Here is a 26,984-nt window from a genome sequence, read left to right on the forward strand (position 1 = left end):
AAGATACTCAACATCTTTCTCCATCAGGGAAAATCAAATCAAAACCACAAGGAGATACTACTTCTCACCCACTAGACTACCTACGATCAAAAAGACAGATAATAACAAGTATTAGCAAGGATGCGGAGAAACTGGAACTCTCACACTGCTGGTGGGAATGCAAAACGGTGCAACCTCTTCAAAAAATGGTTTGGCATATAGAGTCACCATACCAAAAACCAAAACCAAACCCAGTGCCGTCGAGTCGATTCTGACTCATAATGACTCTATAGGACAGAGTAGAACTGCCCCGTAGAGTTTCCAAGGAGCACCTGGCGGATTTGAACTGCCAACCCTTGGGTCAGCAGCTGTAGAGAGTCACCATACAACCTAGCAATTCCACTCCTAGATATATACCCAAAGAAATAAAAACACATCCACATAAAAACTTGTACATGCACGTCCACAGCTGCATTATGCATGAATAATCCAAAAGTAGAAACAACCCAAATATTCACCAACTGATAAATGGATACACAAAATGTGATATATCCATACAAAAGGAATGAAGTACTAATACATGCAACAGCATGGGTAAACCTTGAAAACATGTCAAGTGAAAGAAGCCAGACACAAAAGGTCATATATTGTATGATTTCACTTACATAAAATGTCCAGAATAGGCAAATCCATAGAGACAGAAAGTAAATTAGTGGTTGTCAGGGGCTGGCTGGGGGCGTAGAGAAGGAATGGGGAGCGACTGCTAATGGATACAGTTTTTCTTTTGAGGGTGATGAAAATTGTTCTAAAATTAATTGTGCTGATGGTAGCACAACTCTGCAAATATACTAAAAACCACTGAATGGTACATTTTAAATGTGGTATGTGAATATATCACAATAAAGCTGTTATATATATATTTTTTTTTAAGTAAAGGGATAGAAAAAGATACACTCAGTAAATATTAAACAAAATAAAATCCAAATCAGACAAAAATAGACTTTAAAACAAAAAGTATTAGAAGGGATAAGAGGGTCATTACCTAAAAGTTAAAGGCAGTACTTTACCAGAAAAAATTCAAAAAAACTGAACCAATATGCACCTAACAACACAGCCTTAAACAATATGAAGCAAAACCATGTACTGCAAGGAGAAAGAGACCAATCCACAATCGTAGCGAGTGATTTTAGTATAAGTCTCTCAGAAACCGACTGATCAAGCAACCAAAAACTACTAAGGATATAAAAAATTTGAGCAATGCAATTAACAAGTGATATTTCATGATATAATGCATATATCAGAACTGCACACTCAGAAATTACAGGATATTCTTTTTACAAATATATTTACAAAACCTAACCATATGAAAGCAGAGAAGAGATTTAAACGTTATACAGAAACAATACCACACAGACTGATGTTTTCAGACCACAACGCAACAAAGTTAGAAATAAGTAATAAAAGAGAGCCCAATAACCCAGAAACTCTATACTAGGAAAAATTAAAGGCCATGTGGAAAAACCAGAGCCCCTGGCCCATCCCTCACCCCAGGACTGGCCAAGCTGGGAGAGAGCAACCCACAATCCACTGCTCAGCTGCGGAGAAACAAAGCGAAGCACAGCTGCCCATCCTTCTCTGACCCAGAGCAGCCGAGGGGTCAGCATATCACGAAAGGCAAACAGAGAGTGTGTCGGGGTGGGTGTCCGGTGCGAAGCCTGTACCTTTCGGCAGCTGCTCCGGGGAGGACTGGGCCTTCTCTGTCTCCTCCAGCCGCTCCTCTCGGGCTCTCTCCTTGCTCTCTGAGCTCTCCTGCTTCTCCTCACCCTCCACTCTGTCCAGGGGAGTTGGCAGGGTCTAGGGAGAACAGACTGGGGAGGCTGCGGAGTCTGGAGCCTCGACAGGAATGAAGAGCAGGGAACCTGGGAGGAACTTTCCCACCATTTTGGCTCCCTGAAACCCAGAGGCCTGAACTGGGAGCAAGGAGGCCTGGGTTCTAGCAGGCCAGGCAGACCAGAGAAGGTCTGCAGACCGCACCCCTACCTCACACCCACCAGGGCCCAGACACTAGCATCTTTCATACCTGGATTTCCAGAGGCTTCTTTGGCTTCTGCATCCCTGACTCCTTCTCATCTATGTAGCCCAGCTGGGCTTCCATTTTTTCTGAAAGATCAAAGAAAAAAAGTCAGACAGGTAGGCTGGGATGTGGAGCAGGGAATCAGGTGCCAGAGAAGAAAAGTAGGGCTTAGGCTTCAGGACGCTCCGTCTGGTGAGGCACCTCCAGGGGAGATGGGCAAGGCTCCTGAGGACTCAGGGATCCCTGTGAGGACCTGTGCCCAGTGAGGCCACAGTGAGGAGCCAACAAGACAAGCTGCACACAGTAGTGACCCACTCATCTGGAAACAGGGAGGTGAGGTAGGCTGAGGCCTAACCTGGGAGCCAGGAAACCTGGGTTTGATCCTGGCTTTCAGGCTGGCTGACTGACCGTGGGCCTTTGGATAAGTCATGCGTCTCCTCCATGCTAAGTCAGCTCTTTGCATGCTGCAAAGTGCCAGTGACTCATCTGTGTCTCTGAGTGGCCCTGTGAGGTGGGCACTATTACGTACCCAAATCTCAGGTGAGAAAACAAAGACCCAGAAGGGTTAAGTGACTTGCCCAAGATCACACAGATAGGTAAGGGCAGAGCCAGGAAGCAAACCCAGGTAGGGCCACCTCCAAAGGGCACATTTGTGGAGAGCAATAGGATGTTCTCAGGGGCACTGAGCCTCTCAGGGCCTCACCTGTCACCTGGGGACAGGTTATGTCTGCCCCAGGCCTGTGAGGCCCAATCAAAGCAAGAAGACACTTTGCCCAAATAAATATATGGATCACCAAAAAGACACTCAGAGACAGCCCAATTAAAAAATGGGCAAAGGATCTGAATAAGCATTTCTCCAAAGAAGATACACGAAAGGCCAACATGCACATGAAAAGGTGTCCGACGTCATTAACCATCAGGGAAATGCAAACCAACCACAATGAGATAACCTAGTTCACAAAAATCATGATCTGCACCCTAGTGAAATGAGTAGCATCTGGGGTCTTAAAAGCTTGCAACCGGACATCTAGGACACAACTATGGGTCTCTACCTGCCAGGAGAAAAACCGAAGGCAACCAAAAGCACAGAGAAGAAACAAGTCTACATAAGCCACGATCTCATCCTCCCTAGATCAAAACTAGATGATGCCCAACTACCACAACTGAATATCCTGACCAGGGTCAAAACAGCTGGTTCCGAATAGAATGGGAAAAAAATATGGAGCATAACCTAAATTCTTATTTCAAGAAGACAAACTGGAACAGTACAGAGGAGAGGACTCCCGGAGATTGTCACCCTGAGACACTCTTTAAACCTAGAACCGAGCCTATCCCCTGAGACCACCTTTTCGGGAAATAGCAGAGTGGCACACGAAATAAAGGATATTACCCATAAGATCAGTGCCCTACTTAAAAACCACCAGTATGAGACCAACAACTCCTCAGAAGCAAGGATGAGAAGATAAATTTCCCTTTCCCATGCAGGGAAACTAGAGTATTGGAAAGGGAACAAACTGAATACAATTAAAGAGAATGTTGACACATTGTGATAAATGTATCTAGTGTCACTGAACAATTTGCATGGAAACCGTCAAATGGGTATCTAACTTGTGTAAACGTTCACCAAAAACTCAAAACGCTTTTAAAAAAAAAAAAAAAAACCCACAGTGAGATACAACTTCACACACACTAGGATGACTATTATCAGTAAGGCAAAAAATGACAAGTACTGGTGAGAATACGGAGAATTTGGAACCCTCATACACTGTTAGTGAAAATGTAAAATGGTGCACACGCTGTGGGAAATAATTTGGTGGTTCCTCGAAAGGTTACACAGTTACTTTATAGCCAAGCAATTCCACTTCTAGGTACATACCCAAAGAATTGAAAACACATGTCCACACAAAAACTTATGCACAAATGTTCATAGCAGCATTATTCATAAAAACCCAAAAAACTGACAACAACTCAAATGCCCATCAACTGAAGAATGGATAAATAAAATGTGGTACGTCCATATAACGGAATATCATTCAGCCAGAAAGAGTAATAAAGTTCTGAAACATGCCACAACATGGATGGACCTTGAAAACACCATGTTAAGTGAAAAAAATCAGTCACAAATGGCCCTATATTTATAATTCCATTTATATGAAAAGTTCAGACTAGGCAAATCCACAGAGACAGAAAGTAGGCTAGTGGTTAGCAAGGGCTTAGGGGAGGGGAAGAATGAAGACAGACTGCTAATGGGTAGGGGTTTCTTTTGGGGGTGATGAAAATGTTCTGGTAGTGGTGATGGCTGCATAGCCTTGGGAATATTCTAGAAAATAATACATTTTAAAAAGGTGTATTTCATGGCATGTGACTTGTGTCCCAGAACTGTTACTAAATGCAAAGGCTCTCGGCAGAGTGGCACTTCTGCAGGCAGAAGCTTGTGGGGCAGGGGGCTGTCCTTTGTTGGGTGTACAGAGGACTCGGGGTCTCCCGTGGCTTTGCCACCTCCCACAACCCACGTTAACTCCCCCCACTGGCCCAGACCCCAGACCTGGAAGGCCCAGCGGGGCTGGTGGGATGTGGGCAGGACTGGCAGGCACTGGTGTGTTAGGGTCCGAGGAGATGACCTCGCCCGGCTTCTTGCCCTCGGGTCCCTCAGGGATCAGGTCTGGGGTGCTGTACTTTCCATTGACGTGTTCAAACTCCTGAACCTGGGGCGGGTGAAAGGCAAGGAGAAAAGGAGGTGGTCGCAGCTCAGCCCCACGGCCTCAGGGCAGCTGGTGGGGCTGGGGTGTCATGGGCTTGGGCATCCACCCTGCTCTACCCAAGGCCACCCAAACCAGATGCAATCCTGCCCACAGGCTCCTGTGCCAGGCCCCACCCCTACCCCAGCCACCTTGTGTCCTCTGCCCTGTGACCTATCATCCTCCAGCTCCCCAGTCCCCCTTGACCTGAGAGCCTTTCCAGGTCAGACCCCCTGGCCTGGGTCAGTCCTGGCTCAGACCCTGGGCATTTGCTCCCTGACAGCTGACCCCGGGCGGCGCTAGGGCCCGGACAGCCACCAGCAGGCCCAGTAACGGCGTACTCACCCACCTTCTTCCTAACCAGTGACATGACCCCGATGCGCGTGAGCACATGCTGCCTCGAGAGGCCCTCCCGGGGCACGCCATCTGCGAAGGTTTCCGCGCCGTCCGCCCCCGGCTCACACAGGTGCCGCATGAAGAGGGACACATAGGCTCTGGGGTGGGGGCCACAAGGACCCTCAGAGGGCTGGCAGGACCCTGGGCACCTCCTGGCCTGGTCACCATCCTCACCTGCCTCCCACCAAGTGGCAGGGTGGGGCTCCAGGGAAGGCTGGAGGGACGCCCTGGCAGGGACACCTCTTAGGATGGCCCGCCCCCATCGCTCCTGCCAGATAACACAGATCCCTCTCATTATGCTAACACCAGCTGGTTTTTGCAGAGGGGACTGGTCATTTCTGCAAATAAACTTGCACTGCACCTGGGCCTGGGCCACCAAGAACAAGATTCCAGGTAACTCCCAGATACCCTTGCCCTGGCGGAGGGGAGAAAGCATTGCCTGGGGCGCTGCCTGGCCCAGCAGGAACCCGGCCCACCCCCAGCCCCTCACCTAAACTCCTTCTCACTCTTCCCTCGGAGGTCCCGCACCAGCCAGTGGGAGTTGAAGGCATCCTGGGGGGGCATGCCCCAGCGCATGATGGAATTCAGGAAGGCCTTGCGCTGCCGGGCGTTGAAGCCCAGCACCTGGTGGGGCAGAGGGGCAGCAGGGAGCGAGGTGAACCCACTCAGGGTGCGAACAGCAGAGAACTGAGGGGTGGGGGAGGAAGGGCAAGAGGAGGGTGAAGCGACATGGAGGGGGCAGGAGGAAGGGGGGCTCTCCATCTGAGGCAGGCCTCAGAGGGTGGAGACTCAGGGTCTGCCCCAGCCCCACTTCTGTTTGACTTGCGGTGTGGCCTGGGCAGTCCCCTCTTCATTTCTCAGTCCCCTTCTTAGTCCCCACCCACCCCCCACACCGGCATGGCGGGAAAAGTGAGGGAATGAGGTACAGTGGGGAGAGCTGGGGGCTGCGAGAGACTGGGGGTGCAGGCAGCTCCCACCTCGATGTTGCCACCGACTCGAGCAAGAAGGGGAGGCAGAGGCTTGTCCCGGTCACTCTTCAGCTGTCTCCTGGATTGTCGCCGTCCACCTGAGAGCAGCCCCCACAACCATGAGAAGAGCCTGGGGGATCCTGATCCTGTCCCCACACACCAACACACCCCGGGACAGTGGGACCCTCAGGATATCCTCTTGCAGCCTGTCCTGATGTCCTAGGGACATTCGGTCCCCCCTCAACCCCGGCCAATCCCACCCAGCCATCACCAGCTCTCCAGATTCCCAGCATCAGCACCAGGTGACCCAGGCCCCGAGCACCGAGACTCACTCTGCCCCTCCGGCCTCTCCTCAAAGTCTTCATCCTCATCCTCGGAACCGATGGAATATTCAGACTGGTTGTCCGAGAGTTCATCCTGCCACTCTGCGGGGCGAGAGAGGGTGCAGAGTGAGCCACCCACACCCAGGGCCACGCCAAGCCCCACACCTCAGCCCAACCATGACGACCAGAACAGCCCCGGGGCTCAAAGGCTTCATAATCACAATCCCCACACTAGATACAAAGGGTCTACGCTATTATCCTCATTTGTAGGTGAGAACACTGAAGCTCAAGAAGACTCGCCCGAGGTCACACCACCAGCAGGGGTGAAGCCATTCCATCACTGCCCATCTTGTCTCCCCACACCTCCAACACCCCATACCTACCACCCTCAAGCCCCTTTCTTTGAGAAGACTTCCCACCTCATCCCCAGCTCTTCTCCCACTCTCCCCCCAGCCCACACCTCTGCCCAGGAGCCCTGTGCCCGTGAGAGTCCTGCCCACCCCAGGACCCCTCCTTCCAGGGCCCAGCTGCAGTCAGGTGAGCCCCTGCCCAGCCCAGGGCCCCACACACACCCTGGTCCTCCTGCGAGGCGTCGTTGTAGTTGACCTGCTTGCGTATGCGCTTGCCCTTGCCCAGGTTGCGCGCCAGGTCCTCCTGCTGCTGCTCGTAGTGGTGCCGCAGCAGCTTCTCCCAGTAGTCGGGGTCCACGTTCTCCTCCTGCTTTATGATCTCCCGCTCCACCTCCTCCTAGGGGCAGAGGCACCCGCTTGATTCAGTGGGGCGGGGCCGGCATGGCTGCATCCCACAGACCGTGGTGCCATGGGCCTCAGCAGGGTGGTCACCCACAGGCCATGGTGCCATGGGGCTCAGCAGGGTGGGCATCCCACAGACCACAGTGCCATGGGGCTCAGTGGGCAGGACCAGCAGGGTGGGCATCCCTGCCCTCAGAGGCCTCATGCTGCCTCCACCACACCTCACCCTCTTGGGGCTCAAGAACGGACTGGAAGGCCTGCCTACTCCAGGAAGCCTTCCCTGATCACCTCAGTCTGAGCCAATCTTCCTCTTCCCTCCACCTATTGCACTCACTCATTTGCTTACTCATCCATCCATTCATTGATTCACTCCACAAGTATTTCCTTGCACCAGGTGCTGGGGTAGAGAAATGAATAAATCCCAAAGGGAAAACAGGTATGTGGAAGGGTACTCTGAACACAGGGGTCTGTGTGGAGGGTGGTGGGAGCTGAGCAGGAGGTGGAGGGGTCCATCTCAGAGAGAGACCTGAGACCTGGCTCTTCAGAGACAATGAGGGTCTACCCGGTAGAGAAGGGGAAGATGGGGTTGGTGGGAATTCAGGTATTTCCAGAACAGGCCCTGAGGCAGAGGGGTGGGTGGGGACCCGATGGCCAGGGCAGGCACAGCCAAGCTCTACACAGGAGGCAGGATCCATTTGACTTCAGAAAGGTCCACTGGGCAGCTGTGGACCTCAGGGCAGGGCCCCAAGGATTCCTCAGAGGTCACGGACGCGAGAGGGGTGCCTTACCACACCATCCTCCTCGCGCACCACGTACTGCGCCACCTTGAAGGAACTCAGGTACTCGTTCATGTTCTGTAGCTCCGTGTCATCCGTGGCATCCTGGTTCCGATCCAGCAGCTTGGAAATGGCAGCGTCGTCATAGTGGATCACACTGCTGTCCTCTACATCCTTGTTGTCACCTGGGGGTAAAAGACCCAGAGTGCCTAGGCCATCCATGGGGCATTCCCCTACCAACGGGCCTTCCTTGCAGCTGAGGAGCGTGGTGACCAGGGACGAGCCTGCACGGGGACACCCACCACCCACTCGCCCAAAGTTTGTGGGCCCCCAGTGAGAGGCCAGTAGGGCTGGGCAGGGGCCCTAGGTGAAGGAGGGGCAGCCTAGGCCTCGTCTCCAGTAGTACCTGCATGGTGAACAGAGGGGAGGGTGGCCAGGTTTGGCTAGCACCTACCTGGTGGGGTGCTACCGTGTTTTTTTTTCACACTGGCAGGCAGGGTGCCCCCTTTGGAGGACTGGACATCCGGGATGGGAGTGATGGGTCTCTGGCCCTGAGACATCATGCCTGCAGGACAGAGGCAGACCAGCACTGGAAAGGTAGCCACCGAGGGGCTTGGGGCTGATGGGCAGCCTCAGAGATGGCCCTGGCCCTGCACACCCTGGCCCTGCTCGCCATGGCCCTGCCCTTCCCACCAGGGGACACGGGTAGGAGGAAGGCCAAGAGAAGAGCACACTGGTGTGTTCAAGCAGGAAGTAGCCTGAGCCACCACCCCACGTGGTCACCACGGCCACACACCCTCCACGTCGTCCTTGAAGAGCTCCTCAGTGCCAAACTTGAGGATGTCATCCAGCTCCTGCTTGGTCATGGAGCCCGACTTGGAGCCAAGGCCAGGCCGCACCACCAGGTGGGTCAGCATCATCTTACGCTTGGCCACCTGGGTGATGCGTTCCTCCACTGAAGCCCGCGTCACGAAGCGGTAGATCATCACCTTCTTGTTCTGCCCAATGCGGTGGGCGCGGCTGAAGGCCTGTGGGCACCAGCAGCTCAGCGCCATGGCTGACTACAGCCCTGGGCACCCCCATGGGGGCGTGCACACGTGACCACATGTGTGCGAGTGGGCTGTGTGTGTGCACCAGTGGTGCTGGGCTTGCTTCCCTGACTGCGTGTGGCCTCCCCCCACCCCGCCCACTTTGGGAGGGAGGGCCCGACAGTGCAGGTGGGACTGGGTATGGCTGCAGAGGTGCAGGGTGTGTGTCAGGGACGGTGCAGGGCTTGCACAGTGTGACTGAAGCTGCACAAGGCTCCGTGGAGGGTCACTGGGAGCCAGGCTGTACCTCCCTGCAAGCCACTAAAGGGACTGGACAACCCTGTATCTGCAACCACAGCCACCTGGGTATGTGAGTGACCCCAAGGGCATGCGAAGCCTGCAGATGCCCAGGGTGAGAGGGTGGACACGTATGAGGACACAGCTGAGACTGCATTCCAGGAGTGTCCGAGTCCTTGGGTGACATGAGAGGAACCACCTTGGGTGTGACTGTGAGTTTACGTGGTGACTGCATGTGTATGAGAACACGTGTGCACACGTGTGTACACAAGAGACACGAGTTTGCACCTGAGCCCCTAAAGGTGTCAGTGCTGAAGGTGTGGGGGAGATGTTTCCCCGTCCCTGAGCGGGGTGGCCAGGAGACATCTGGGGCTCTCTGTTTCTCCTATAGGCCTTGTCCCCTACCTATTCTTCTGTCCCCTCCAAAACTGGCCCCTCTGGTCCCAGGGCTCCTCACCCTGCCTCTCTCCTTGGCCTTGGTCTGAGGGTAAGGGGGCAGTCAGGGGTCAGCAGCCACCATAGACTTGCTGAGTGTCCTTGGGCATGTCCCTTGCCCCCTTGGGGTCTGTTTCCTCCTCTGTACATTAAGGAGGCTGGAGGGACAGGGGGCAAAGCCTCCACCCACCACCCAGGGCCCCTCCTGGGGCTGAGGCTCCCGGGGCTCACCCAGAGGAACCTGGAGCCCTGAGACATTAGTCCGGGATAAAGGTCCCCAAGAACCAGGGGGGTAAGGGAGGGAACAACTGGGAAGGTATAAAGGATAGGGCACTGAAGGGTGCTCCAGCCCAAGGCCAAGGGCAAGAAGCCCAGTGAGGGTGGCGTCAGGGTCACAGACCTGGATGTCGTTGTGTGGATTCCAGTCTGAGTCATAGATGATGACCGTGTCTGCCGTGGCCAGGTTGATGCCCAGGCCACCTGCCCGGGTCGAGAGGAGGAAGCAGAACTGCTGGGCTCCTGGGGCTGCGGAGAGAAGCCAGCACCTCGGGGGGGTGAGGTAGGAGAGCACAGGTGGGCGACAGGTGGGAGGGGGAGTGGAGACCGAAGAGGGCCTCCCAAAAAGGCCCAGAGGTGCCCAAGAGAGCAGCAGGCCAGGCGGCGGCCCTCACTGATGGCCACCTGAGCCCCACTTAGCCCCACCTGTGCAGTGATCCCGGCGCAACCAGAAGGAAGTTGATCTTCAAAGCCCAGATGGGCAAAGAATTGCAAACAGGCAGTAAATACAGCAAAGCCCCTTCCGAGGCTCAGCCCCCGCTCACAAAGCCCTGTACAGGTGAGCCCCCTGGGGTCTCCCCTGCTCCTTTCAGCCCGTTGAAGCCATGAGGGAGGCCAGGGAATGCGCAGGGGGACACAGCTTCCATTGGACACTTCTGACTGTCCCAGGAGGGATGGTTCTGAGGCCCATCGTGGCCCTGTGTTAAGTGACTGGGGACTGACCACAGTGCCCACTAGAGCTGCACATGGACCCCCACCCACCAAATGCTCTAGCCAGTCCCACTGCCAAAGGTGGCTGCAGCCACATACATCTAGACCTTCAAAGTCTGCCCTAGTTTTATCTCCCTGGCTCTCTAGCTTCAGTAAGCAAGAGGAATTGCTGATATTGGCATTTGGGCAGCATGGTCCGGCCCCTTCTGAGTGTGCAAGCTGAGAAATAGCTCCGTGGTTGCATGGAGTGAATTCCTTTCAGCATTTAAATGCTATGACTTAAGGACAGGTCTGGTTGGTACAATCGTTAAACGCTTGGCTGTTAACCTAAAGGTTGGCAGTTCTAACCCACCCAGCCTCTCTGTGGGAGAAAAACCTGGCGATCTGCTCCCATAACGACCACAGCCTAGAAAACCCCTTGGAGCAGTTCTACCCCGCCACATGGGGTCGCTATGAGTTGAAATTGATGGCACCTAACAACAATTGCTTTCTTCAGCTGTTTGAGGAGCAGCTAAACATGAGTTGGGTCATCTGTCTAAGAACCTAGCTTGGAAAAATAGGCAGAAATGATCTAGAACCCTTGGGTGGGGCTGAAGTACCATTGAATCTGTCAATAGCCTCTTGCCGGAGGCCCCCGGTGATACCACCATCGATCCGCTCATACTTGTAGCCTTCATACTCCAGGAAATCCTCCAGGAGGTCAAGCATCTTGGTCATCTGCAGGGGAGACAGTATGCCTCAGTGGCTGCCACAGAGCAGGGACACCCCATGGGACCATGGGCAGGGATCCCACCACAGTTAGCGGAAGACAGAGTAGCCCGCTCTGTGGGGACACCGTTGGGATGAAGGCTGGCCTGACTAAAGAAGAACGTAGCCTCCAACCTCATCCCCTCGAATTCAATCCATTCTTCACACTAGTCCCACCACCATCTGCCCAAAGCACAGTTCTGAGCATGAGCCTTCCCTGTCCATACACCTCACAGAACGAAGTCCCAGTTCCTCACCCCAGCATTCAAGGCTCTGCAGGACTTAGTGCCCAGTCCGTCCGGGCTTTATCTCCCAGTGCTTCCTTCACAACCTCCAGTCATCCCAAACCACCTGTGAGTTTCTCCAGGGAGTTGGGCTCTCTTCCTAGAATGTCCCACCCCCTTACTGCCTAGAAAATTCAAACATCACCTCGTCTGTGAAGTCTTCCCTGATTTTACACCTCCCATGGGAAGAGCCCCCATGTGTCTGTCAGTTTGTCATACTGTGTTGCTATGATGCTGGAAGCTATGCCACCAGTATTCGGATACTAGCAGGGTCACTAGCAGGTTTCAGCCAAGCTTCCAGGATAAAACAGTCTAGGAAAAAGGACCAGGCAGACTACTTCTGAAAAGAATCAGCCAGTGAAAAACTTATGAATACCAGCAGAACATTGATATAGTGCCGGAAGATGAGCCCCCTAGGTTGGAAGGCACTCAAAAGACAACTGGGGAGGAGCTGTCTCCTCAAAGTAGAGTCGACCTTAATGATGTGGGCTGAGTCAAGCTTTTGGGACCTTCATTTTCTGATGTGGCACGACTCAAAATGAGAAGAGACAGCTGCAAACACCCATTAATAATCAGAACCTGGAATGTACAAAGTGGGAATCTAGGAAAATTAGAAATTGTCAAAAATGAAATGGAATGCATAAACATCAATATCCTACGCATTAGTGAGCTGAAATGGACTGGTATTGGCCATTCTGAATTGGACAATCATATGGTCTACTTTGCCAGGGATGACAACCTGAAGAGGAATGGGGTCAGATTAATCAAAAAGAACATTTCAAGATCTATCCTGAAGTACAATGCTGTCAGTGATAATATCCACAGGCCTACAAGGAAAACCAGTTAATACAACTACTGTGCAAATTTACAAACCAAACACTAAGGCCAAAAATGAAGAAACTGAAGATTTTTACCAACTTCTGCAGTCTGAAATTGACTGAATATGCAATCAGGATGCATTGATAATTACTGGTGATTGGAATGCGAAAGCTGGAAACAAAGAAGAAGGATAGGTCGTTGGAAAACAGGGCCTTGGTGATAGAAATGATGCCGGAGATCGCGTGACAGAATTTTGCAAGACCAACAACTTCTTCATTGCAGATACCTTTCTTCACCAACATAAATGGCAACTATACACATGGACCTCGCCAGATGGAATACACAGGAACCAAATCGACTACATCTGTGGAAAGAGACTATAGAAAAAGCTCAGTACCATCCTCAGAACAAGGCCAGGGGCCGACTGTGGAACAGACCATCAACTGCTCATATGCAAGTTCAAGCTGAAACTGAAGAAAATTAAAACAAGTCCACAAGAGCCAAAGTACAACCTTGAGTAATCCCATCTGAGCTTTAGAAACCATCTCAAGAATAGACTTGACATGTTGAACACTAATAACCGAAGACCAGGCGAGTTGTGGAATGACATCGTGGACATCACACGTGAAGAAAGCAAGAGGTCAACAGGACAGAAAAGAAAGAAAACCCAAGATAGATGTCAGGGGAGACTCTGAAACTTGCTCTTGAATGTCAGGCAGCTAAAGCAAAAGGAAGAAATGATGAAGTAAAAGAGCTGAACAGAAGATTTCAAAGGGCAGCTCAAGAAGACAAAGTAAAGTATTATAATGACATATGCAAAGAGCTGGAGATGGAAAGCCAAAAGGGAAGAACACACTCGACATTTCCCAAGCTAAAAGAACTGAAAAAAAACTCAAGCCTCAAGTTGCAATAGTGAAGGGTTCTATTGGAAAATATTAAATTATGCAGGAAGCATCCAAAGAAGATGGAAGGAATACACAGAGTCATTATACCAAGAAGAATTAGTCGATGTTCAACCATTTCAAGACGTGGCATATGATCAGGAACCGATAGTACTGAAGGAAGAAGTCCAAGCTGCACTGAAGGCACTGGTGAAAGACAAGACTTCAGGAATTAATGGAATGTCAATTGAGATGTTTCAACAAACAGATGCAGCACTAGACGTTCTCACTCATCTATGCCAAGAAATTTGGAAGACATCTATCTGGCCAACCGACTGGAAGATATCCATATTTATGCCTATTCCCAAGAAAGGTAATCCAACTGAATGCAGAAATTATCCAACAATATTATTAATATCACACGCAAGCAAAATTTTGCTGAAGATCATTCAAAAGCAGCTGCAGCAGTATATCAACAGGGAACAGCCAGAAATTCAGGCCAGATTCAGAAGAGGACGTGAAACCAGGGATATCATTGTTGATGTCAGGTGGATCCTTGCTGAAAGCAGAGAATACCAGAAGGATGTTTACTTGTGTTTTATTGACTATGCAAAGGCATTCGACAGTGTGGATCATAACAAATTATAGATTCATTACGGAGAACGGGAATTCCAGAAGACTTAATTATGCTCATGAGGAACCTGTACATAGATCAAGAGGCAGTCGTTCGGACAGAACAAGGGGATAGTGGGTGGTTTAAAGTCAGGAAAAGTGTGCGTCAGGGTTGTATCCTTTCACCATCTGTATGCTGAGCAAATAATCTGAGAAACTGAACTATCTGAAGAAGAACATGGCATCAGGATTGGAGGAAGACTCATTAACAACCTGCGTTATGCAGATGACACAACCTTGCTTGCTGAAAGTGTGAAGAGGGCTTGAAGCACTTAGTGATGAAGATCAAAGACCACAGCCTTCAGTATGGATTGCACCTCAACATAAAGAAAACAAAAATCCTCACAACTGGACCAATAAGCAACATTATGATAAACAGAGAAAAGATTGAAGTTGTCAAGGATTTCGTTTTACTTGGATCCACAATCAATGCCCATGGAAGCAGCAGTCAAGAAATCAAAAGACCCACTGCACTGGGCAAATCTGCTGCAAAGGACCTCTTTAAAGTGTTAAAAAGCAAGATATCACCTTGAAGACTAAGGTGGGCCTGACCCAAGCCATGGTATTTTCAATTGCATCATATGCATGCAAAAGCCAGACAGTAAATAAGAAAGACCGAAGAAGAATTGATGCCTTTGAATTGTGGTGTTGACGAAAAATATGGACTATACCAAGGAGTGCCAAAAGAAGGAACAAATCTGTTTTGGAAGAAGCATGATCAGAATGCTCCTTAGAAGCAAGGATGGCAAGACTGCATCTTACATACTTTGGACATGTTGTCAGGAGGAATCAATCCCTGAAGAAGGACATTATGCTTGGTGAAGTACAGGGTCAGTGGAAAAGAGGAAGACCCTCAACGAGATAGACCAACACAGTGGCTGCAACAATGGGCTTAAGCATAACAATGATTGTGAGCATGGCACAGGAACGGGCAGTGTTTCATTCTGTTGTACACAGGGTCGCTATGAGTCAGAAGCGACTCAACGTCACCTAACAACAATAACATGGGAAGAGAGGGGCGATTCCTTCTGAATCTCCATAATCCTTATATTTCCCTTCATTCTTGAGAGATAGTCTAGCTGGGTATAAAACTATTTTTAAAAATTAGTAAATAATTATTCTCCCCTCAGCATATTGAAGATTTTTCACTTATCTCGTGCCACCTATGGTTGCCGATGAGAATCTAAGGACAGTCCACCATTCCTTCGTAAGTATTAGGTCTGAAGTACTGCAGTTTCACCACAATGTGTCCAGGGATTAGTTTTATTTCTCTTGCTTGGTTCTCCATAGCGCATTTCAGATCTGAGACTTCCTATCTTTGTGTGTGGTAAATGTTCATCGACTGACAATGACTTCACCACTTCCTCTATTTTTATTTCTGCAACCCCTATTAGATGATTCTTGTAGCCTCTCAAGGTATCCTCCATAGTCTTCCACATTTTTATCTTTATCTTTGTATTTCTATGCTGCATTCTGGGAAACTTCCTAGGTGCCTGGTTCTAACTCATCAGTGTTCATTTCAACAGTTTCAAGAGTTTATCCAGTTTGTTGAAATGTTTTATTTCAGTGACTAAGCGCCTATGCAGATATTTTTCTCATCTAGTTCTTGTTTTACGTCTTCCTGGTTTTGTTTAATTTCTTTATTTATGAGTGTTACTCCATTACTTTGGGGGGACCTAAACATACTTATTTATAAGTGTTTTTCAGGCTGTTTTACTAATTTCTTTTCATTTGGATTCTAACAAGTGTTTTGCGGGATGTCTTAACGTTCAATTTGGTCATGCGTTTTAGAATTTTGGTTTATAGGCTCACTTTGGATGGGAGGGCTCTGTCTCTGTCACTTTAGCTCTGTGCACATTGCTTGCAGTTGTGCAGTTCTCTTTATTGGGTCCCACGAAGACTCAGCCCAGAATCAGGTCTTGTGTTAGCAGTGGTACTGAGGGATTATGGATTCAGGCTCCAAGCCAGCTCACTGCTTGGTTCAGCTCCTGGACATAGGCTTGGACTGTGCCCCCACGTACCTTGCGCTGCCACAGTCCCAGGGCATTTTATAGCCCCAGAAGCTGTTTCAGTCAACTTTCATGCACAGATAAGTCACATCCCAGTCTCTGGCTTCGAGTAATGAATCTGGCTTGGTCCTACCATAAGGGGAACATATTTAGCCTCAAGACATCACAGGGGTGAAGCTCCAGGCCCTCACTGTGACCTCCATCACAAATCAGACCACAGGGTTAGGTAACTCTCTCTCTCTTTTTTTACTGTGATGAAATATATATAAAAAAAAATACCATCGCAACCTTTTTTTACATGTGCTGTATTTATAGAGTGATAACACACAGCTTCTGCATTTGTTTGCTGACTGCACCCTCCCCCCTAAGGTATTTTCATAGGTGCCGCTATGCTGTTTTTTTTCCCACATGTTGCTATGAAAAAAAAATTGGCGTGTGCTTGCAGGGGTGCCTCGTGGAGGGAGGGCGCAGTTGGCAAACGGATGTAGAGGGCATGCATTATACAGTGTAATTCAGTAACAATTACGTTCACCATTTTGCACAATCATCATCATTTCCCAATTTTTTCATCACCCCAAACAGAAACTCAGTGCCCCTTAGGCAATAATTCCCCTTTCACCCTCCCACATACCCCTGGTAACCGCTAATAAGCTTTGGTCTCTATACATTTGCCTATTCTAGTTATTTTATATAAGTGGGATCATACGATATTTGTCATTTTGTGTCTGACTTATTTCACTTAGCATAATGTTTTCAAGGTTCATCCATGTTATAGCACGTATCAGGACTTCATTTGTCTTTATGGCTGAATAATATTCCACTGTATGGATATACCACGTTTTGTTTATCCATTCATTAGTTGATGGACACTTGGGTTGTTTCCACCCTTCAGCTATGATAAACAATGTTGCAAAGAACACTGGCGTATAAGTAGCTGTTTGAGTCCCTGCTTTCGACGGTATCGCCTAGAAGTGGAGTTGCTGGGTCATGCGGTAATTCTATGTTTAACTTTTTGAGGAGCCGCCAAACTGTATTCTATAGCAGTTGCACCGTTTTCCAATTCCATCACCTATGGACGATAGTAACTATCTCTTTACCTCTGTCTCCCACACTAAACTCTGAGCAACATAAAGACAGAGACTTGTTCATCTCTGTACCCAAGGGCCTAGCACAGAACCTGACAAGTGATAGACACAAACAGATGAAAGAATGAATGAGTGAGAATAAATAGACAGACATCTGAGGCTAGACAGCCCTGCCCCTGACTGCCCTAAAGGTAATGCCACAATTGTGACCTCAGGATCATGCTGGGGGGCCTTCTGGATCTGCCCCCACCTCGGGGCTCCTCCTGAACTAACCCCAGGCCCCACCTTAATGGGAACCAGCTTGCAGAGGTGAGGGGCATGGAGGCAGGCACCATGCAGCTTTGGGGGAGCCAGACCAGGAGAGGCAGGTGGTAGGGGAGATGCCAGTCTTTCCAGCCAACGGGCCCCAAGCTCCTTGACCTTGGCACTCAGCCAGCTCTACTTGGCTGCATGATGCCAAGGCATAGAGTGACAACCTTCGAACCCCAGGGATCAACCCACATGGACGGCATCAGGCCTTGCTGGGGTACCTCTGCCAGCCAGATTCCTCCCTCAGCAGCAGGGGCAGCCCCCAGGAGTTGGGGCTGGGTGGGAGGTAGACCAGCCAGCCAGCCACCTGGGAGCAGCTCACCTGGGAGAAGATGAGCACGCGATGCCCTTCATCCCGCAGCTTCTTAAGCATCTTCTGCAGCAGCATGAGCTTCCCTGAAGACTTGACCAGGGAGCTGCCATCATAGGAGCCATTGGGCAAGACAGGCGCCTCCTGGAGACACAGCAGAAGACGGGGCATGGGGGGTCCGTGCTCCTCTCTGGCTCTGCGCCAAAGAGGCCCCATTCGGCAAAGGCCTGGCAATGAACTGACTGCCTGTCTGCCCGGCCGGGGCTCGGCCTTGCTGAACACGGAGCCCAAACCCGAGTCAGCCAGGCTCACAGGGTTGGATGGGCCACAGTCACACAGGCCCTAACTCCTGGCGCCACCTTCCCAAGCAGCCTCACATGCCAACTCCACCCTCGGTCTTTATGCCCTGGCTGGCACTCCACCAAGACCCAGAAGATCAGTGAATAACCAGATGACAGCAAAGTCGTAAGCTATGCTAGTCTCCCAGCAGGAACTTGGCCTGGTCACAGCTAGTCACTGGGGGTGCATCCAGGGAACACCACCCTCTGAAACCCAGCTGGGCAGAGCATCCATCAGAAAGCAAGTCCCAGGCCAGCAAAGCCCTACGCCATGCCAGAGAGACATGAGAACAATCTGGGGTTACCCCGAAGTCTAGAGCTTTCCAGCACGGCCTCCCGCAGCTATCTTGCCATTGTTTTTGTGGTGGGGAGTGGGAGGAGTGTTTAAATTAGAGCCAAAATAGTAATGACGGAGATGGCTAACATTTACTGAGAAGTCAGCCTGCTGGGTTCTCTGTGAGGGCATGATACATGGACTATCTCATCTGATCTTAAGAGCCTTCCAAACAGATGTTGCTATTGTACCCATTTAACAGAGGAAAAACAGACTCTTTGAGGATAATTAACCTTCCTGGGATTGCAGAGCTGGTAAGGGCTGGAGCTAGCCCAAGTGTGTCTGACCCCAGGGTCCAGTCTCTTACCCATAGCTGCACATCAGAACCACTGGAGCTGGTTAAAAAGGCAATTCCCAAGCCCGCCCAGACATTCCTGACTCCCCCTTCATGATGGAGTGTGGCCAGGTCAGCCCTCAGAACCCTGCCCTGAGGTCCCATGGTGCCGAGACTGGAGGAAACCTAGAGGGTAGCCTGATGCCCCCTTACTTTACGGATCACAGGGACAGGCCTGCAGGAGGAGAGGAGCTGCCTCAAAAAGGGGCAGAAGCTTCTCTTTGCAAGAGGGGGGCCCGTATCACCTCCAGGACCTCATTCACAGAAGACTGGGGCCTGAGGGTCCGAGCCATGGAACACATATCACGGCAGCCATGGGGCACCTCTCACAGCAGTCATGAGACACCTATCACAACAGTCAGAGCACCTTTCACAGCAGTCATGGGACACATATCACAGCAGCCATGGGGCACCTCTCGTGGCAGCCTTGGGACACCTATCACAGCAGTCAGGACATCTATCACAGCAGTCACTGGACACCTATCATGGCAGTCAGGACACCTATCACAGCAGTCAGGACACCCATCACAGCAGCCACGGGACACCTATCACGGCAGACACAGGACATCTATCACAGCAGTCACAGGACACCTGCCATGGCAGTCACAGGACACCTATCACAGCAGTCACGGAACACTTATCATGGCAGCCACGGGACACCTACCATGGCAGCTGGGACATCTATCACAGCAGCCACAGGACACCTATCATGGCAGCCACAGGACATCTAACACAGCAGCCACAGGACACCTGCCATGGCAGTCACAGGCACCTCCCGTATCAGTTATGGGGCACCCAGCACGGCAGCCATGGGCACCTACCAGGGCAGCCACAGGGACCCTATCACTGCAGCCATGGACACCCACCAAGGCAGTTACAGCGAACCTATCACGGCAGCCACAAGAGCACCCCCCATGGCAACGGGGGAACCTGCCACGGCAAGCATGGGAGCACCTGCCTAGCAACCGCAGATACCTACCACAGCAGCCACAGGCACTCACCACGGCGGCCACAGGGAAGAGGTAGGGGTGGTTGCAACATTTCTTCAGGTCCATCATGATGTTGAGCAGTGACACCTGGTTCCCGCCCCCCTTGGAGTTCAGTGCTTCAAAGTTCCGTGTGAGGATGAACTTGTAGTACTTCCTGCAGCAGGGCACGAGGGAAGGGGCTGGACACACCTGAGACAGACCAGCCCCCAGAAGCCCTTCCCACAAGACAGCACTCCACTGTGTCCTGTAGGGAGGCTGGGGGCTGCGAGCCACTGCCCATGTACAGAGACCAGGGGGAGCTCCTGGGGGAAACTGCTAGAACTCTGGCAGCCCTGAGCTCTGCTCAGAGCTCTGGTCAGAGAGAGGCCCCAGAACGGGCTGGAATGGAAGTCAAGGTTCTGGTGGGACTGGAGGAGCCTTCCCCCCACCCCAGGAGGCAGTCTAGGAGGGCACGTGGGTTCCAGTAGGGAGAGGAACCATGGAGACCGCCCAGGGGAGACAGAGGTCACACTAACTTCTGCATCTGGCTCAGCTCCACGCGCACAATCAGTTCAGTCTTGGCCGGCATGTTCTTGAACACATCAGCCTTGAGCCGCCTCAGCATGTGTGGGCCCAGCAGGTCATGCAGCTTCTTGATCTGGTCTTCCTTGGAGATGTCAGCAAACTCCTCCAGGAAGCCCTCCAGGTTGCTGCAAGAAAGTGCTGGGGTAGAAGCTGGAGGCAGAGGACTAGAGCAGGCCAAAGCCCTCTGCAGAGTTCACAATTAGGCAGAGGTGGCAGGGGAGGGCTGGCCAGCCCCCTGCCACTGCTGGAGGGGTACAGAGGGCAGGAGGCTGGCTGGGGGCCAGGGATCCCTGGACTGCCCTGGGTATCCTCTCAGTTTCTGGCTAAGCCTGAGTTACCCCACACATCATTCTCTGTTTCTCAGCCACGCAGACCTTCCTATCCTCAGAGCTATGATGGACATGACCTCTCTGGAACTAGTACCCATTTTATAGAAAAAAAAACTGAAGATGACAGGCGTCCAAGTTTATACAGTCCTGCCATTCCAAAGCCTGCCCTCATATCTACACCTCCTGGTTCCAAAATCAGTCCTCTTCACCCTGAACCCCCATCCTGAACGGGAAAATGGGGTGTAGGTGAAGACAAGGAAGCTGGGGCCTCCCCAAGCCTGAAACAAGAAGGGGAAGGAGACCTCAGGGCTCTCTGTCCCCATCTCCACCCACAGGCCCCTCTTTCTGCTCCCCATCATGGTCCCCCATGGGAGTCCCTGAGGTCCTCGTGGAGGGAAAGGAACGAGAAGCATGAGAAGGGGTGTGGAGGCAGCGCAGAAGTCCAGTAGGAGCTCCAGATGGTCTTCTGGGCAGAGCCAAGAGACCCAAAGAAAAACCGCAACAGTAAATAACAGTGGCGAATTCTGAGTCAGGTCATTTGAAATGAGCCCTGCTAAGGCACTCAACTGACTGACAGCAAAACCAAGGCTCAGCAAACAGGTCCCAGAGCCGGGCTCCAACACTGCCACTTGTCCAAGTACCCTCTGGGACCCTGGGCCCCACAGCTCACTTGAACCTCTCCGGAGTCAGGAAGTTGAGAAGATGGAAGAGCTCCTCCAGGTTGTTCTGAAGTGGGGTCCCCGTCAGCAGCAGCTTATAGTCGATCTTGTAGCTGTTCAAGACCCTGAAGAACTTAGGGGGAGCAGAGGGGCCGGTCAGGGTGCCGGGTGGCCAGCTCCCTGGCAGCTCCCAGGCCACGGCACCTGCCTACCTTGGACTGGTTGTTCTTAAGCCGATGGGCCTCATCCACCACCAGGCAGGCCCACTCGATGGAGCCCAGGATGGCCTGGTCAATGGTGATGAGCTCATAGGAGGTGAGCAGCACATGGAACTTGATCTGCACTTCTTTCTGGAGGGAAAGAGGAGGTGTGGGAGGGAGGCTGAGAGAGGAAGTGTCCAGGACTCATGGTACAAAGAGGCAAGAAGGAGCCATAGGCAGGATAGCCCCCAAAGACTCCAGGGATCCCCAGAGGCCTGAGCTGAAGGGATCAGGTAAGGCCCAGAATCCAGGATCCCAGAGAAAGTGTGGTGTTGAGAAAGAGAGCTGAGGTGAAGGGATCAGGTGAGGCCCAGAACCTAGGACCCCGGAGAAAGTGTGGCGTTGAAACAGAGACCTGAGCTGAAAGGATCAGGTGAGGCCCAGAACCCAGGACCCCAGAGAAAGTGTGGTGTTGAGAAGTAAAGACTCTGATTGCTACTGCCACTAATAGTAATAATAGCTACTGGGCTCGGCAAGGTCCCTGCATGGTGCACATGGTTTGCAATTGGCTGCTAATCTATAAATGCTGGCGGAATGAATCTACCCAGCGGCACTGCAGAAGAAAAGGCCTGGTGATCTGCTTCCATAAAGATCACAGCCAAGGAAACCCTATGGGGCAGTTCTACTCTGTCATGTGGGGTTGCTATGAGTCGGAATTGACTCAGCATCAACTAACAACACTGGATATGGAACATGTGGCGTGTGGCTCACCTGCATGCAGTACTTGTGCTCTCAGCTCATCCTTTCAAACCACATGAGCTCAATTACCTACATGCCCATGTCACAGCCCATGGGGTCTCACAACGGCTGTGTAACTCCCCCAGGTCCCCAAGACTAACAAACAGCAGAGGCAGGATTCGAACCCAGACCCGTCTGATTGAACCACCCTCTGCTGGGTGACATCAGAGACCAGCACACCCACCTGCCACCACCACCAGAGCCCCTCTGGAGACTGAATGCTGGGCACCAGGGGCCATGGTAAGTTGAGGGGTGTGAGGGGGGCCATGTCTGTAGCTGCAGAGCCAGGGCGAGCCCCGGGAACGAGACAGACCCCAAAAAGTGTGACATGGAGGTCAGGTTCCAGGGCCAGCCCGCCAGAGTGGCACAAGGCTGGCTCCCTCTGTGGGGTGTTTGCAGCCAGGAGAACATTCTGCAGCCTGCTAAGCAACAGGGACCCTTCATGAGGAACGAGGAGGCCAGACCCTGTTCCCAGGGAGAGTACCTATGGCTCCCAGCTGCCTTCCCTGCTTCCACCAGGCAGACTCTCCAAGGTTCCATCAGTAAAAGTCCAAGGTTCTCACCGAGCACTCAGGCGCTCCATGACGGAGCTAGGCCCACAGCCTTGGGGCAATGGTCCTAGCTCAGCAACTTGGCCCATGGGGGCCTGCTCATCCCTATGGGGTCTATGGACCCAACCCCTGCTCCCGAGAGGCTCCAGGACCTAGGCCTGGAAAACAGCCTGCAGGCCCTTCCCTCCCAGGTCCACCCCTGCTCCTGGTTCCAGGGTGCCCTGGCCCCTGGTCCCAGGGTGCCCCAAGACTGGGAGATGGTGCACAAGAGAGGCCGAGGGACAAGCAGAAATGGTCCCCAGACACAGAGCTGTGGTGCACTGCAGGAGGCACTAAGTCAAAGGGGTTCTGGCCCCAGCAGACCGCTTACTGGGGTGTGCTGGCTGAGCAGCAGCTTTTCTGTGCCTTGTAGGCACACTAGAGGCCACTGGACTACATCCTCCCAGGGTGGCTACAAGGTCCATGAGGTCAAGTACAAGCACTCAGTGCGGGTAGCGAGATCAGCAAGGAATGAATGCCATTCCAGAGTCACAGCGAAGGCCCTGGGAGGGCATGCTCACCCTCACACCCATCATGGGAGTGGGGAGGGAGACATGAAGGGTGTGGAGTGGGACCAGCAAGGGAGTCTGCAGCTATTTCTGAGGCCATGAAGGCCAGATTGATGCAGCTGAACTCCGTCGTGGCTGAGGAGCCAGCCAGCGCTTCAAGAGCCAGCAGGGAGGAAACGGGCAGCTGGCTTCACGGGCAGCCGCGCAGGCCCCGGTCAGGAAAGTTTAACGCACTTGGGGTTTAATGCTTGGGAACTTCTTTATCTTTGGGTTTGTGTTGTGTAAGTTAAGTCTCCAGGGCATTGGAGTGTACACCGGGACTCAGGGCCTCAGCTCACTTGGTCCCACCTCCTGGGACAGGTTCTCAGGCCTCTGCTCCCTGACCCCTCCCACAGAATGCTGATGCTCTCCACCCCCAGTGGGGGTCTGGATGTGAGGAGGGTCAGGTACCCCTGTCCTGTGCGCCAAGCCACAGGTAAGGCTCCAGACGCCCATGAGTAACGGTCTACATTTGCCCCTCGAGTGTCCCCATGCCCAAAGGAGCTCCTTAAATAGCAAATAAAAACCACCATGACAGGTTGAGAGAGACAGACCATGGAAGAAAGGCAAATAAACAAGGATGTGCATTTTCGATTTGCACTGAGCCCTGCAAATTATGTAGCACGTCCTGGCTGAACCAAGCTTGGCTCTCCCAGTGACCCAAGTCCCCGGTGATGGGGCCAGAGGATGGCAGAGGGTGACTTCACAGCCAGGGCCTCTGCCCAGGTGGCACCTGAATTTGCATCCCAGCCTTGCCCTTCGAGCTGGGTCAAGTTAATGTACCTCCCCAAGTTAGCCTCAGTCTCCCCATCTGTTAAAAGGGCAATGTTATCAATTGAATTGTGTGCCTCCAAAATATTAAAATCCCAACCCCTATACCTGTGGATGTAATATAATGTAATTACCTTCCACAACGCAATCTAATGGTATGGTAATGAGGCCATACCACTGTAGAGTGTGCCCTAAACCTAATCACTTTTGAGTTATAAAAAGAGCACATTAGACACAGATGTACATATACACAAGGGGAAGACAGACTATCTCATGATGACACAGGCAGATAAATCTAAAAGCCCAGGAACTCCACAGATTATTGACTACTAGAAGCTGAAAATACCAAGCCATGGTATTTTCAGTCGCATCATATGCATGTGAAAGCTGGATAATGAATAAGAAAGACCGAAGAACAACTGACACCTTTGAATTGTGGTGTTGGTGAAGAATATCGAATATACCATGGACTGCCAAAAGAAGGAACAAATTTGTCTTGGAAGAAGTACAACCAGAACGCTCCTTAGAAGCAAGGATGTTGAGACTGCATCTTACATACTTTGAACATGTTATTAGGAGGCATCAGTCCCTGGAGAAGAACATCATGCTTGGTAAAGTACAGGGTCAGCGGAAAAGAGGAAGACCCTCAATGAGATGAATTCACACAGTGGCTGCAACAATGGGCTCAAGCACAACAATTGTGACGATGGAGTGGGACTGGGCAGTGTTTCGTTCTGTGGTACACAGGGGTCGCTGTGAGTCAGAAGTGACTCAACAGCATCTAACAACAACAGAAGCTGAAAGGGACAAAGAAGGACCTCCCACTAGAGCCACACCCTGAATTTGGACCTCTAACCTTCTGAACTGTGAGAAAATAAATTTGTTCTTTAAAGCCACCCACTTGTGGTGTTTCTGTTACAGCACCACTAGGGAGCTAAGACAGGCAATATAATCTATGTCACAGAAACGCCACCAGAAGAGCTGCCTGGCACGCAGCAGGAGCCCAGGGGTAAGCTCAGGTGATGTTCTTTTGTGATTACCTGGCCCTTAGGCCCATCCATCCAAATGGCCACCTCTGGGATCACGAATTCATTCGCTCATTCAACAAATAGCTACTGAGCCTTTCCTGGGGGCTGCAAACTGTTCCAAAACGATGACAAAAGCTGAGGTAAGAGGCCCTGGGGAGACTGGGAGGCGACCCTCAGCCCCCAGCACTGCAGCTAATAGGAGAGCTCACAGCCATACAGGGCCTACTGTGTGCCAGGCACGGTGCTGTCCTTGCTGCTCAAAGTGCAGTCCAGGGACCAGTCGCATCTGCATCACCTGGGGCTTTGTTAGAAATGCAGAATCTCAGGCCCCACCCTGGAACCGCTGGAGCAGCACCTGCCTTTTAACAAGGCACCCCTGGTGAAACGTGCACATGGAAGGAGAAGCTGAACGTCTACTAATGCATTCACCTCTCTATGCAGTGGGTCTGTTACGACCTCTATTTGCAGAGAAGACTCTGAGGCACAGAGAGGCTAAGTGACTTATCCAAGGTCACAAAGCTGACCCACTGGGTTGAAGAGTGTTCCCCAAAATTCACATCCACCCAGAACCACAGACTGAGGTCACAATTTGGAAAGCGTCTTTGCAGATGTAATTAAGATAACATCATGCTGGAATAAACCCTAAATCCAATATGACTGGTGTCTTTATAAGAAAAGGAGAGACAGGCACACAGGAAGATGGCCGTGTGAAGATGAAGGCAGAGACTGGATGATGCAATTACAAACCCAGGAATGCCAAGGACTGCCAGCAACCACCAGGAGCTGCAAGAGGCAAAGAAGGGTTCTACCCTGAGCCTCAGAGGAAGTATGGCCCTGCCGTCACCTTGGTTTTGGACTTCTAGCCTCCCGAACTGTGCGAGAATAATGTGGTATTGTTTTAAGCCACGCAGTTTGTGGTCCTTTGTTCCAGAGCTCTAGGAAACTCAACTGTAACTCCGCCTTGGGAGCAAGCTCTCTCAGCCTCAGCAGGAGCCCAGCCTGAAGGATGCAGTGAACCTCAGGCCTGTGCTCCTCAGGACACACCAGAAGTCTTTCCAGGACCCTTACACGGCCAAGGGCTCTCACCTTCATGCGGAACACCTTCTTCCCACTCCGAATCGCGTTGTCCTCAAAGGAAAACTCATTCTCGCGGATCACAGAGCGGCTCTCCTTGTCCCCCGTGTAGGTGACCACGTAGAAGTCGGGTGCCCACATCTCGAACTCACGCTCCCAGTTAATGATGGTGGACAGGGGTGCACTGACCAGGTAGGGCCCTTTGGAGTGTCCCTGGTGAGATGGGCTGATGGATGAGGCTGCTGTCCTCACCAGGGTCTGCCCCCCTCCCTGGATGCTTACCCGCCCGCCTGCCTGCCCAGCCCACCTCCTTGTACAGGGAGTAGAGGAAGACGATGGTCTGCACGGTCTTGCCCAGCCCCATCTCATCGGCCAGGATGGTATCGGTGCCCTGGGCCCATGAGAAACGCAGCCAGTTGAGGCCCTCCAGCTGGTAGGGGTGCAGTGTGCCGCCGGTGGAGTCGATGTACCATGGCTGCTTGTCAAACTTGACCGTGGGCTGAGGGAAGGCATGGGTTCAGTCACACCCCCAATCCTTGGCACACGCCTCAAATTCTGG

The 26,984-nt window shown here is 51.8% G+C and overlaps 1 protein-coding gene across 3 annotated transcripts in view; it reads right to left on the reverse strand.

Annotated features, from left to right (window-relative positions):
- The window catches only part of CHD5 (chromodomain helicase DNA binding protein 5), a 78,267-nt gene that overhangs the window by 13,157 nt on the left and 38,126 nt on the right, over nucleotides 1-26,984 (reverse strand). For all 3 annotated transcript variants that reach the window (XM_049877748.1, XM_049877747.1, XM_049877746.1), the window contains exons 14-33: nucleotides 26,733-26,924; nucleotides 26,438-26,638; nucleotides 21,629-21,766; nucleotides 21,428-21,549; nucleotides 20,380-20,553; nucleotides 19,877-20,018; nucleotides 17,882-18,013; nucleotides 11,353-11,470; nucleotides 10,167-10,291; nucleotides 8,803-9,034; nucleotides 8,461-8,571; nucleotides 8,019-8,191; nucleotides 7,051-7,225; nucleotides 6,488-6,580; nucleotides 6,165-6,253; nucleotides 5,678-5,811; nucleotides 5,141-5,285; nucleotides 4,599-4,758; nucleotides 2,060-2,139; nucleotides 1,701-1,833 (exon numbers count right to left, since the gene is read on the reverse strand). In XM_049877748.1, the coding sequence (XP_049733705.1) occupies nucleotides 1,701-1,833; nucleotides 2,060-2,139; nucleotides 4,599-4,758; nucleotides 5,141-5,285; nucleotides 5,678-5,811; nucleotides 6,165-6,253; nucleotides 6,488-6,580; nucleotides 7,051-7,225; nucleotides 8,019-8,191; nucleotides 8,461-8,571; nucleotides 8,803-9,034; nucleotides 10,167-10,291; nucleotides 11,353-11,470; nucleotides 17,882-18,013; nucleotides 19,877-20,018; nucleotides 20,380-20,553; nucleotides 21,428-21,549; nucleotides 21,629-21,766; nucleotides 26,438-26,638; nucleotides 26,733-26,924 (2,869 nt within the window). The remainder of the gene's footprint in view (nucleotides 1-1,700; nucleotides 1,834-2,059; nucleotides 2,140-4,598; nucleotides 4,759-5,140; nucleotides 5,286-5,677; nucleotides 5,812-6,164; nucleotides 6,254-6,487; nucleotides 6,581-7,050; nucleotides 7,226-8,018; nucleotides 8,192-8,460; nucleotides 8,572-8,802; nucleotides 9,035-10,166; nucleotides 10,292-11,352; nucleotides 11,471-17,881; nucleotides 18,014-19,876; nucleotides 20,019-20,379; nucleotides 20,554-21,427; nucleotides 21,550-21,628; nucleotides 21,767-26,437; nucleotides 26,639-26,732; nucleotides 26,925-26,984) is intronic.

Source organism: Elephas maximus, chromosome 3 (assembly GCF_024166365.1).
Source record: "Elephas maximus indicus isolate mEleMax1 chromosome 3, mEleMax1 primary haplotype, whole genome shotgun sequence".
Taxonomy (NCBI): Eukaryota; Metazoa; Chordata; class Mammalia; order Proboscidea; family Elephantidae; genus Elephas; species Elephas maximus.